At 45.5% G+C, this 13,714-nt stretch overlaps 1 protein-coding gene across 1 annotated transcript; it reads left to right on the forward strand.

Moving 5' to 3' along the window:
- Nucleotides 1-385: 385 nt before the first annotated feature.
- On the forward strand, nucleotides 386-11,315 carry SKA1 (spindle and kinetochore associated complex subunit 1). Its single transcript, XM_018561014.1, has 6 exons — nucleotides 386-471; nucleotides 1,176-1,300; nucleotides 1,860-1,954; nucleotides 5,142-5,279; nucleotides 7,887-8,056; nucleotides 11,167-11,315. The coding sequence occupies exons 1-6, from the start codon at nucleotides 393-395 to the stop codon at nucleotides 11,313-11,315; spliced, it is 756 nt and encodes a 251-aa protein (XP_018416516.1). The 5' UTR covers nucleotides 386-392.
- The last annotated feature ends 2,399 nt before the right edge of the window (nucleotides 11,316-13,714 follow it).

A 13,714-nucleotide genomic window follows, 5' to 3' on the forward strand; every position in this document is an offset into this window, starting at 1 on the left:
ATCACAGAATGAAGTAATCGGAAGCAGGGAGGTCTTGGCACTGCAGGTCCTCAGGTACAACTTCCTCTCCAGCAAGGAGAACAGTGAGCAGTACTGTGGTGACGACACCAAATTCCACCTTCAAATCTGGTGAGACTTGCAATCAGAGGCAGCAGTGCCTGAGATGATCTCACACAGCAGATATACAGCTAAGGCACAGGGAGTACTCTGCAATTTTTTTCAGGAGCAATTCAAACCAAATGGTAAATCTTTTGGGGTACAGCTTAGGCACAATTACGTAACATGTCACACCAGCTCACATTGACCCAGAGGGTTCAGAGCTTGCACCATTATGTTATCTCTCATACCTCCTATACTGACCCTTTCTCATCCTTGTAGGACTTCGATCAGAGATGGATGCCACGGAATTGGATGATTTGTGTACTCATCTTAATTCAAAGATTTCTATCATCAAGAAGAAATATGAGGTGAGTGAAAAGCACTCACCTCATAGTTCTCCTTTAAGCAGAATATTTGATTTCAGTTGAAGGGGAAGTGCGTGGAGAGTAAAACATACGGTCCCCAATGCTTAGAGCCAGTGTTGGACACTGAAGCTGTCATATGCCGGCTCTGATGCAAAGAGCTGAGAGGAAATTAGAAGAAATCTCCCAATGTGAGGGGAATTCCCCTGTTAGATAGTCCCACCCCCCACACAAACACGCACCCGGAACAGTTGTCCCCAATGGAAGATTTCCCCTCGCCTCTTGTCCTGGAGACAACTCTAACATTTTGGATTTGCATTAATTTTCTTTCTCGGTCACAATGGCCATCGGGACAAAGAAAGGGTGAATCTCCCCAGACTTCTAAACCATATTAAAGTAGACTCATTCTGCCCATTTCCTGAGAGCCCAGCCTGTCATTTACATGCACCTCCAAGGGTGCTGACGCATTTCTGCCTTACTTGGCCTCAGTCATAGTTATGACTAAGACAGCGTGAGGCAGAAATGCGTTGGATTATTTCAGGTTTTAGGGGAATCTCCCTTTTTCCTTCCTTTTATGTATATCAAATAAGCCTGAAAATGCCTTGGCGGTAGGACTTATTGTATATTTGATGATTTGCAATAACAGTTCAGAGTAGAATACGCTCGTGTCTCTATTGGTTCAGTTCCAGATTCTTGTTTCTCTCCTGTGATTAGGGCAGGATCCGCCCCTGAGGAGTACACTCAATAAAGTGGCCTATGAACTTCATTTGCTGTGCCAACTCCTCAGTACGCTGGAAACAGAAGTTCAGTATCAGGAATCTGTTGCCAACTCCTTAAAGGTAAGACCATTTCCTGCTTGCAGTGCAATTAGGCCATGCAAATCTGCAGCCCCCCTCCAACTCCCCACCCCGCAGCAACACCCATTCACCTTCTCCCCCTGCACAGATAGATACTTCCATCCAATGGCTGTGAGATCGGCTGTTTGCATTCCGTGGTGCAAGTCTGGCTGCCTGGCATCTGCACACTACAGGCCAATAGACTTCTATGAGGCTATGTTCAGAGGCCGAAGATGGTCCCGGGATTTTTAAATGTTTAGGTTAATATGAAATGAATAATTTGTTAAACACAAATGTGATTGGATTCTTTTAGAGCAGTCTTTCTTAACCTTTTCACCCCCCTGAGGAAACCCTTGAAATGATTTTTAGGTCTCCGGGAACCCTTGCAAATGGTTACAAAGATCATTGGTGTCATGCTGGCTCTACCAAGTGGTGCCGGACCTAGAATTATGCAGGCGCCATCAAATAGGAGGTCAGTCATCCACAGACCAAGGGCCCCTAACAACCTCTGGAGGAGACCTGGAGTTCTACAGAACTTTGTTTAAGAATGGCTGTTTTAGAGTATTTTTTTAAATGTTGGATTTTTATGCATTTCAAGGAAGCAGCTCACCTAAATGGGAATATTCCTGTCCATCTTCCCAAAAAGGGACCCAGCAGGTATATTGATGGGGTACAGGGATGACCAATATAAGAAAGCATAGGTAGAGACTGTGCAGTCAGCATTGACTACAGTGGTTTCTCCGTGGAGTTTGTTTATTTCCATAGATTCCTTGCGTCAAAATACTTCATGCCCTGAGGCGGTTATATGCTGTTGCAGCCGTGTTCTTGGGATCATTTTAAACAGCCAGCGATTTCTGTTTAGATCGCTTATACGGTGTGGCAGAATGTGTGCCCCCCTCTGCTGCCAGCTTCCCCAGGCTCCACTGTCCCCGGTGCAGGCCCGGGCCCGGCACAGCCCGTTTCCTCTGACTGATCAGAGGGAGATCAGCAAGCCTCCAGCTGCTGAACTCTCCTCCGATCACTGGACCCAGAAGTGATGTATATTACATCACTTCCGGTGTCACTGTGCACATTCTCCAGCTCTTAGAGCTAGGAGAAGAAGCTGGTGGAGCAGATCTCGGCTTCTTTGGAGTCCATAGGTGACATTAGGGGTCTGAAAGACCCCTGATGTCTCCATAAAGAGGACCTGTCACATTATATTTGCTATAACATATTGTTAGCCTATGTGATAGCAATAAAGTTGAGCGTAAAAAAACAAAATTAAAGCAACATAAATAAAAAATGCAAAAAAGTCCCCCGCTCCACGTGCGCGCACAAATAACGCAAACACACATGGGCGCGCTATCGGGCAAAAACTAAAATTGCGTCACACGTTGCATATCGCCGCAAACTTCGGAGTGAGCACAATAATTCTAGGGCCAGCAATCACTGGTAACTAAACTGATGAACGGTAAAAGCTTTTAAAAGCGTCGCCTATGGGAAATTCTGGGTATTGTAGTTTTTTGCAGTTTCACGGAGGCAATTTTAAGGCTGGACAATGTTCGGTGTCTATTTACCCGGCATGACCCCGTCTTTTATATTTCACCCAAAAATTGGGTATTGTGTTTCTGTGCGCTAAATTTCATTTTTGTGTATTTTATCCTAAAAATACGGGTTTGATAATCATTTGCGCAAATACCATGCAACATAAAAAAAATTGCAACTTGCATCTTTTTTATTCTACGGAGCCTCTGCTTTCAGAACATATGTCATTGTTTGGGGGTCTGAAGCTGTTTTCTAGCCAAAAATTCAGATTGTATTATGTGTGTGCAAATAGTAAGAAATTGCTCCGGACAGGAAGTGCTTAAAGCAGTACTAAAGTTCTGAGTGGTTTTTAATGAAAACACTGAAATTGCAGATGATTAATAATAGTGCGTGCACACCTGCAAAACTTTGTGACTTTTCCAGAAGGGTTCCTTGCTGCTGTGCAAGCCATTTTATTACAGGAGAGGAGCCGGTACAACTGTGCAACACTAAAGGAAAGGACGAAGCCCAGCTTTAATCAGTGCCTGACACTTCCTGTCGGTGTGATTACAGTAGACTCGTGAGGCTCTGGGCAGGGCATTGTGGACCTGGCGTTGTAATGCACTACGTTATATGTTGGCGCTTTGAATGACTCCCAACAGCTGAACTAAGGCCCCATTCACACTGAGCGACATGGAAATCGCGTGACTTTGAGCGACATGCGACGTCTTCCTATTGGGCTGTATGCAATCAGGAGCAATATCGCTCAAAATCGCTCTAAGACCCCATTCACACTGAGCGACATGGAAATCGTGCGACTTTGAGCGACGTCTTCCTATTGGGCTGTATGCAATCAGGAGCAATATCGCTCAAAATCGCTCTAAAAAAGGGTCATGTAGAAGCAACAAGCTACCAGCGACGAGCTACAAGCGATATTGAGCGACGAGATGTGAACAGCTACATTGAAATGTATTGGTGAAGCTACATAGAGCGATATAGCGCGGAAATATGAGCGATATCGCTGCGAAAATTGCGCGATAAATCGCTCAATGTGAACGGGGCCTTAGGCTGCACTAGAACTGCTGTTGATTCAAGTTTTGCCAACAAAATTGTGACAGTTAAGCTGATGAGGCCTACAGATATTTCCACCCTGATTTATTCAGACTGACATGATGACAAAGTGCTGAGCAGAAAGTGCCAGAGATGACAAGAATAGCCATTCTGACCTACAGATATTTCATGTTTGTTTCCTCAAGCAATTTCCAAGATTGATCTTCACAGCCGGTAACATCATCAATCCAGAGACTTGTATACGTTCTGTATGCTGCTGCCCTCTAGTGGAAGTCATCTGCAAGTCAGGTTTTATTTAATTGAATCTGAACTCCAGCTTTCCCTTCAGTCTGGCACAGTTGTAGCGGCTCCTCTTCTGGACTGAAATTGCTTCCTCTGATTTCGCTGCACACTGTGAGTGCAGAAGCTGCAACATCATCTAGCCTTTTGCTCTACAGCATGACCGCCCCTCTCATTCATTGGATTTCAGTCCTTTCTATCATGCAGGGTCAGCATCATAAATGGGTGTTACCTAGGGTGGTCTGCATGCACATGAAGCCTGCCTAGGCACGCCTCTACCTCCTCCAGATTAACATCCACTCATCAAGGCATTTATACATTTGCATAACTCCTCCCAAGGTACAGCTCGCTGCTTCTATCAGGACTGAGGGCTCTTAAATCAGAACCCCCGTACTGCAAAGGTTAACTGTTTTTTGGCCTTGGTAGGAAAATAACAAAGTTATAATCGCCTGATCCTCAGAGCTGGCATGCTCTTGGACTAGTCCTTCCAGCGCTTCTCCCCCTCCGCTGCTGTGGTCTAAGGATCCTATAGTCATCACGTCCAATACACTGAGTATGGGATGTGTGGTATGGAGGGATATTCACTGCAGTGCAGGAGACAGGCTGGAGGATGACAGCTTGACATCTCCAAAGTTTGGGTGAGTATAACTTTTTTTTATTTTGGTCCCTAGATGAAAATGAGCAGTTAACCCTTGCAGTGCGGGGATAGCTCCACTGCCGGGGCTAATAATATTTTTTCCCTGCAGTTCTTCTTCTTTATGAGGAGTACTGAGTAATGCTGGCCCATCCCACCAGCCATGATCTGGCCACATTGTATAAAAAAGCTTAGGGACTTAGTACTGACATCACTGGGTCTAAAATAAGCTATGAAATTAAAACAGATTTTATTTAAACGTGTTATCGGCATGTTAATGAGGGGAGAGGGAGCCAGGGAACTAAAAATATAAGACTAAATGTCAACTTTAATGCTTTGTCTCATCTCTATTAACAGCAGTCCAGCTGCAAATGAAGAAGCCCCAGTGGAAAAAAAGGTTGCCGCTCCAGAGCCAGTGAAGAAACCCATCAAAGACAAGCATGTAATCAAGGAGATGGAGCTGATAACAGTGCAGGAGTTCGAGACTGTCCCTGCGTAAGTAGATAAAAATACAGGAAGACTTGAAGAGCAACTCCACCCAGAAATGGACACAGATGACCTGGATGATGTTGCCTGCTGTCCAATTTCTCGAGGTATAGGGCCATCTGGTGTTTGCTCAAGGGATGCACCTGTGACGAGGGAGCATGAAGCCGGCTTCCCGGCCAATCAGGAAGCTGTAATGACACGGCGCCCAGCTTTCTGAATAGCCGGGAAGCCGGCTTCACGCTCCCCCCCTGTCACCTCATGACGAGGGAGCATGGAGCCGGCTTCCTGGCGAATCAGGCAGCCGGGTGCCGCGTCATTACACGTCGCCCGACTTCTTGATTGGCCAGAAACCCGGCTCCATGCTTTCGCGTCAGCTAGTGGGAACGACTTCCCTGCTAATCGGGAAGCCAGGGGGCGAGTCATTACACGATGCCTGGCTTCCTTAATGGGACCTCCAATATCGGTATTCGGTATCGGCAAGTACCGGGAAAAAAAATATTGGTACTCGTACTCCATACCGAAAAACCAGTATCTGTGCATCCCTAGTTTGCTCCTCTCTCTATGTTCCACCTGTTGAAGGGTCCTGGCTTCCTTCAGAATTTTAGTTTTTCGATCCAACTTTGGGCTTTACATTAACTTGCCAGGTCACCTTGCTGTCTATAGGCTCCTGTGGTTTTCAGTGACTCATAGCAAGCCATAAGTATCCCCCCTGCACATCTGATGGCTGCCACTTCAGTTTGAGGATGCTCTGGTCTCCCATCCCTGCTATTAGACTTTATATCTGCAGGCTGTGGCGCTATCCAACACATGTGGACTCTCCCGGTAGCTGAGGATTGTTTTGAAGGTTTTTTTCATTAGAAGTATATTATTGGCAACTAAGGCTTTTGACCACAAGCTACCCCACCATGTGCACATCATATTACCGCTGTGCAGTGGTACCAAATAATCCAAACAAAATGGCAACCGCACCAATCATTTTATAACTAGCTTTTTAAAGTAAGGTGCACATGAAAGAGCAGGAAAAAAACACATTATACTGTCTAACAATTTGTGTTGAAACAGGCTTGTTATACAGTACATTTGCAAAATAAGTGGACGCCACACTATTGGAGCCCCCCTTTGCAGTGTGGCCCTAACAGTAATCTATGAGAGCCTCTATCTTGGAGCAATGGCTAAATTGATGATCTGGAGGTAGCCTATTCCTCAAAGGTACAGGGGCACCCTAAAATCCCAGCAAAGCACGGTAGCTGAAGACTCCCAGTGTGTCCCCACATCAAATCCATCAAGTGCTCCAAGTACTACATATCAAATATAAATATTTGGGTTGGGTGGACCTACAATCTATAGGCTGTTGTGTCCACCACAATGTTATCATTCAGTTTTGGATCCCTGTGGAAGGTTAAATCACCTACAAGATTGTTGTAACATTCGGGGATAACTTCAGGGCAGCTTTTCTCAACCTTTTTACCACTGAGAAAGCCTTGAAATAATTCCTGGGTTTTTAGGGAATCCCTGGTTATTGTAGCTACAGCTCATAGTACATTGGTGGTGGTCAGCGAAGGACTGCTCTCTTACATTAGTGGCCAATTGAGTGCCCCTTTACAATTGTGCCCAGTGGAAAAATGCCCAAGCCTATTGGAAATCATACAATAAGTTTGCCTGTGCAATGGTAGTCAGTAGGGTAGGTGTCCCCTTACACTGGTGGTCAGCAGAGGAGATGAAGATTTATAATGATAGCCAGTGGAAGCTATGTCTTTTTATACTACTCAAGGAATGCCTAGCAGTCTCTGAGGAACCCTATGGTCGTCTGTAGGGTAGGCATCTCATTACACTGGTGGTCAACAGAGGAGTTGAACACTTACAATGGTGGTCAGTAGGACAGATGTGTCCTTACATTGGTGCAGAGGATATGAAGACTTATGATGCCAGTAGACGCTATGCCTTTTTATACCACTCACTACTCAAGGAATGCCTCGCAGTCTCTGAGGAACCTATGGTTGCAAGTAGGGTAGGTGTCCCCTACATTGGTGGTCAGCAGAGGAGATTGATGATGGCCAATGGAAGCTATGCCTTTTTATACTGCTCACTACTCAAGGAATGCCTCGCAGTCTCTGAGGAACCTATGGTTGCAAGTAGGGTAGGTGTCCCCTACATTGGTGGTCAGCAGAGGAGATTGATGATGGCCAGTGGAAGCAATGCCTTTTTATACTGCTCACTACTCAAGGAATGCCTCGCAGTCTCTGAGGAACCTATGGTGGTCAGTAGGGTAGGTGTCCCCTACATTGGTGGTCAGCAGAGGAGATGAATGATTGCATTGATGATGGCCAGTGGAAGCTATGCCTTTTTATACTGCTCACTACTCAAGCACCTAGCACTCACTTAGGAACCCCAGGGTTCCACAGAGCCCTAGTTGAAAAAGGCTGATGTAAGGAAATCTGACTGATCAAATTCACCATCATCAAGTCCTTAGTTGGACCACCTACTGAGCTTGGTACACACAAGACCACAGTGGTTGTTGTGTGACAGTCAAGTATGGGTCGAACTGAAACCTTGTAATGCAATTGACCAGCTCTCCACGTCTGAATGAGCACTGTCTCATACATTTGTCTTCGGCAGATATATGAAGAATCGTTTGACGTACGAACAGATTAACAGTCTTATTGAGGAAGTCAACAAGGCCGTTGTGGGCAAATACAAGATCATGCAGCAGCCGCTGAAAGCTCTGAACAATGTAGCCAGGAAGCAGCTCGGGCGATTTAAAGATGAAGAAACAAAAGACACAAAAGGTAGGTCAGGTTTAGTCTGTGCGGTGTGTAGGAAAGTGACTCGCTTACCAGTAGTGGTAAAACCTCCTTCATACCACAGCCAAATACCAGGCCATTCTAAAAGGCGAAGGTTCTACTTTTTTTATAAGATTGTTCTTCTTTGGGCTACTTAGCAATTCCGGAGATCTTGTCAGCAGGTGCACAGCATCACCCCCTGCACTATGGAAGTTGACCCAGGAAGGGTGAGTATATGAGGTGCCAGCATTTTGGGGAAGGGTGAGGCAACTTGGATAAACAAATTTTGCCACTGAGGTGGAGGATCCGCTTTCAGGACGATGGGTTTAGCCATTTAAATGACGTCTTTATGTTCCTGTGACTGTAGATACAGCAGCCTAAAATTATAGATCCAGGTATACGGTCGTTATAAGGCCCTTTCTAGCTAATTGGCCCTCATCAGTGCAAGGAAAGGCCACAAAACTGCTTCTCGAGGACTAATGTATGTTTGTTTCTTTTACTAATGCTCTCCTAGCTCAATTACTCAGCTAAGGCAATCTTTTGTATTGATCACTAAAATAAGGGCTTCCTCATCCAACCACATCCAAGCGATGCCTTTAAAGTGTGTCTATAGCCAAAACGTTTACTGGGTGTTGTTGGGAAAAGCCTGAAAGTGACCTTTGGGCACTGGGTTCCCCATGGGGCAATATTCCAGACTGTTCCTTTTACTTTAGTTGTGGAGCACTTTCTGGGGCCAGACCTGCTGGCATTGCCTCTGTGCGAGACCATTCTCTAAGGACTTGCCTAGTGAGTGGACCAGTTGGAGCACTAGGAATTTCCTCGTTTTTATTGGTCGCTGGGAGCCACTATTCCCAATTTCCTGCTGTTATTGTCATGGAATTGGTTCACACTGTGGGACTAAGTGTTGTCTACATACACTAGGTCCTTGGTTCTCAACTGGTGGGTTGTGACTCTGTTTTCATTGGGTCGCCGCCTGCCTTCCACTTTTCTAGGTGAGAGACTCCTCAGCCTCCCCCTGGAGCAGCAATATCAGTTCTCGCGCTGAGCAGCCATTCAAAATATGCTGCCTAGAGCCGAGTGTCGGCTTGAGGTGGGGTGGAGCTATGGCCATGAAGGAGCTCCATCCATACATACATGCATTGCTTACAGCTCCCTCGCGTGCCCTGTAGAGTTGCCTGGACCGGAGTGATGTCACATTCTGGCTCCCGGCACCTCTACAGGGCATGCAAAGGAGCTGTACAAGAAATGCATATATGGATGGAGCTCCGTCACAGCAGCCCAGCACTGGACCCCAGGGTGAGGAACCACTCAGGGAGACTGGGCGGATCTTGAAAAGATTTAAAAAATTAAAACATTTTTTGGAGTGTGTGTGAGATTGTGTCTGTCAGTATTTTTTAGGGCCCGTTCACACTAGTACAGTGCGTTAATCGGACAGTTCTATGCGATCAGCGCACTGTACCACGCCATCGCATTTACTATGCGTTCTGGTGTGGGAGGTGCGTTACGTTGCCATTCATTTGAATGGCACCCCAAAACACCTCCCGCCCACAGATAAATCGAACGCGCAGTAGCGCAATGCCATGCGTTCCATTGCAGCGTGACTTGGGTCGCTACTTAATGTCCAATGACAAGTGTGGGTCCTGAGGTTACACAGGTTGAGAACCGTTGGGCTAGGTGGAGTGTCATACATTCTGCGTGCTCTTACCTGCCATACACTGCCAGGGAATCTCTCTCCACTGCTGCTCATGTTGCAGAGACACGTGGAACTTCGATCTTTGATTTATTTATTTCCTTGCCTACAGTGACTATGGTCACCTCCAGTCATTGACACTTACCTGGTACCCGCTGTCTGGATTTCCTGAGTACTTCAATCCTTGCCTTACATAAGTACTTGAAGCCTTGGCTGACCCTAAATCATCAGTACATTGCCTCAGAACACTGTGGCTGCAACCTGCCTGATGATAGACAGTCCCACTGTACTGGACGACCCAGCTCACTTTCTACCAACTGATGGTGGGAATGTGTCTACTTCCTGGAGTCATGCTGTCCTCTGTTAGGGTCTCTTCCTTTATCAGAGTCCTCCTTGGCTCTTTCCGGTGTGGCTGTGTCCTCCGTCCTCTCACGCAGGACTTTTGTGAGGAAAATCCCCTTTAAGACAGTAGTCACTGGAACAAGTGTCCCCTTTGGAAGATTTCCTCCTCCATTCCTGTTCTGGTGGCAATTCAAAATTTTGGGTTTACCCCTTTACTTTACACTAGCTGACGGTCGCAAAATTGATTGCTCAAAGTTTAAGGCTGGGCAGACGTCCACCATCTTTGTCAGGAGGGTTTCTGTCCATCATATTGAGCATGGCAACCCCTACTATGTAGATGAGATGGTGACGTCATCAACCTTGTGTAAGTGACTACACAACCGAGCTGCAGCCTTACCTGCAGTCTTTCACAGATGTACAGGCTCCTGTCCGGTGCTCAAGATAGAGCTCGCCTTATTTCCTGTTTGGAGGACATTCAGCATCATCCGGCCCTTCTATCCCCAGCCTGGGTCCCCCTAGTCTGCCCATTTCATTCAATGAATTTCAAATGCAGCCTGCTTAGGAACGCCTACTCCCCCAGAAAGATATCCATTCATCAAATCGTTTTGATATTTGCATAACTCCTCCCAAGAGCCAGCCCACTGCTTGAATCATAGCTGAGTGCTCCAGAGAGAAGAACTGAGGCAGGGTGCTGTGATGTTATCAAGCAGCTATGTACAGCACTCTGCGGCCCCCTCCCACCAGTCATGATCTACCTGCATTGCATACAGAAGCACAGCAACCCATCGATGACATCACTGACTCTAATGGTAAATACATAAACAAAAGTTTTATTTTAAAATGTTTCTAGTATGTTGATAAGGGGAGGAAGGGGACCAAGGAAGCTAAAATAAAGGCAGATTAAACTTCACCTTTCGGTAGCAGAAGTTCTGACAGACAAATAACTTGCATGGGGCCCCGGGAGGTCTCCTTCCTGTCGTGCCTAAACCACTAGAACACTTCAAATTCCTCCTCGCCAGTTACATAAATAAACATGGAGTACATAACAATTTGTGATTTGATCCGTCTTATTTATCTCCCTCAGGTCAGTTTTTTATTGTAGAGCAAGATATCAAAGAATTCACCCAACTGAAGGTGGATAAAAGATTCCTCGGAATGCTGAACATCCTGCGACATTGCCACCGGATGCGGGAGCTGCGTGGTAAAGGAATCGTGCGCTATGTTATCTGTTAGTGGCCGAGCACACAGCAGAAAGTGTACAAGATGCTTCCAATCGGGAGATCCTAAATATTTATTGCATTGTAGTCATTCATATAAAAACATGCTAAGGCCTGGTTCACACCTGGGCGTTTTGTAGCGCGTTCGAACGCTCTGCAAAACGCTCAAACACCGAAATCCCATTATTTCCTATGGGCATGGTTCACACCTGGGTGTATTACAGGCCATATGAACGCGCTACAAAACGCCCTACGCCCAAAGGAGTACAGGAGCTTCTTTGGGGCGTTTTTGCCAAGTAGCCCTCGGAAACGCGCATCATGAAACGCGCATATTCGCTACGCCTAGGTGTGAACCCAGCCTAAGAGAATACTTTGGCTGCCATTGCTGAACTCTCCTTAGCAAATGTAGACACACATTTTTGCTAGAGCCCGGTGTAGCAGCCCCGGGCACCAGTGATCAATATGCAGGGGGTCTCTGACAGGATTAATAAAATAAACTTAAAGTCCACGTTAAACAGTGTTCATCACCATGATAACTACAGTATAAAATCAATTCATTATTACAAAGTGAACACATCAAACAAAATACAACACATGGGGGGAATTTATCAAACCTGGAGCAGATTTGCACTGCAATCAATCAGCTTCTCTGTCTCATTTTCAGATCTTACTTGAGCAAACTGAAGAGAGATGCTGATTGGTTGCAACTGCTCCAGATTCTGTCTGCTCCAGTTTTGATAAATTCCCCTCATTGTATTTTTTTTTATAACATTTTTAATGCCATCACTCTCTTTCATGGACTCAACCAAACCTCCTAACTCAGGCTTCTGGGGTGTGGAATGGTTCATGAGGTATTCTTTCTTCCAGTGACTCCAGAACTGTTCAATGAGGTATTGGACCTCCTTTAACCCATTTTTCCACTTCTCCCACCGTTTGTGTAGGTCCTCAGAAAATGGATCATCTGATCTGATGCCCCTGCAGCACAGCTTCTGTATAATATATATGCTTTTTCATTGTTGAGTGCAGCATATGCTTGATAGAATTAGAAGGATCTTGGGGGGTGACTCGTATGATCACTGCAGATGCTGGTTAAGTAACATTGCTTACCCATACTAGTTACCCCTCCGTCTCCATCCAATGTTATCAGTCAGTTCTTACTTCATTCAACAACACCAAGCCCTGATAAAGGGGGACCCTTTATACCCCGAAATATGTTGATACATGAGTCTGAATAAAGTTACCTCTTTCACTGCTCTCGTCCTTGCACACCTACCTTTGGTACAGGTTGTCCTTTAAGACATACCCCCACTTATCTGAGAGCAGCCCATACGTACCTCAGCCCCTGTTCCAGTGGTCTTTAGTCTTCTGAAAAGGTCACAGATTCATCAATGAATGGTGCTGTGGCTCCAGGCAAAGCTGCACAGTGAGTATCGCTGGAACATGGATGGAGGAAAGTACTGAACCAGGTAGGCTGCACTCAAGGAGAGGGGCATGCCTTAAAGTGACACTATACTCGGGATTAAACCTTAAAAATACATTCACGTACCTTAACTATTAACAACAGTGAAGGGAATTTATCAAAATCTGGAGCAGCTGTGCATGGCAACCAATCAGCTTCTGTCTTTCATTTTCATATCTTAACTGAAGAGAGAAGCTGATTGGTTGCCATGCACAGCTGCTCCAGATTTTGTCTGCTCCAGTCTTCATAAATTCCCCCCAATGCATCATATTGGTGTATCACTCGGCTGTAGATCCTCAAATCATCTCTGGATTGGTGCTGACACTGTCCTTCCTTCTGGAGGGGGGCTACTCTTGTTCCCTATGGGGAGCCACATTACTGTGAAGAGGCTCTAAGAAGGTTTTCTGCATATGAGACAGTTACACACAATGGAAAGTACTCACTTGTAGTAGAATTCTGCTTAACTTACAAATAATGAATCCCATTATTATTTAATTTTACTAAAATACTGTACATTCCTTATATCTGTGTCCTTTGTGAGCTCTCTGGTCTGTACTATTTCACTTTTTTTGTTGGAAATTGTATTTGTTGTGCATTTTAATAAACTGCATTTTTAAAGTTCCTTGAATTGTACTTTTTTTTGGGGGGGGCAATTGGTCAGTTTGAATTCATTGGAGGCAGTACAGTGAAATTTCCCTTTTATAGGGCATAGACGACAAAAAAAAGAACACAGGTGGGCACAGTTCATGTCACTACCTTGCGGTGGTGTGCGCTTAAAAAAAAAAACTGGCGTGCAGTACTTATTTTAAGCACACCACAGTGAGGCGTGGTACAACCGCATGGTGCTGTGGTGTGCACATAGAACTTGATGAAATGTCACTTTCAATAAAGTTGTAAAAAAAAAATGTGATGGGTGTCTCTCAAGCACATCGGCACTGCCCGGAAGCACGCACACC

Source organism: Nanorana parkeri, unplaced genomic scaffold (genome assembly GCF_000935625.1).
Source record: "Nanorana parkeri isolate BGI_ZX_2015 unplaced genomic scaffold, ASM93562v1 scaffold492, whole genome shotgun sequence".
Classification (NCBI taxonomy): domain Eukaryota; kingdom Metazoa; phylum Chordata; class Amphibia; order Anura; family Dicroglossidae; genus Nanorana; species Nanorana parkeri.

What these genes read in the sequence shown, in the direction of transcription:
- SKA1 (XM_018561014.1), top strand. Translation starts at nt 393, where the DNA reads ATGGATGCCACGGAATTGGATGATTTGTGTACTCATCTTAATTCAAAG. An exon ending in CTGTTGCCAACTCCTTAAAG is followed by an intron (nt 1,301 to 1,859) that starts GTAAGACCATTT and finishes GCTGTTTTAGAG; the next exon opens with TATTTTTTTAAATGTTGGAT. An exon ending in GAGTTCGAGACTGTCCCTGC is followed by an intron (nt 5,280 to 7,886) that starts GTAAGTAGATAA and finishes TGTCTTCGGCAG; the next exon opens with ATATATGAAGAATCGTTTGA.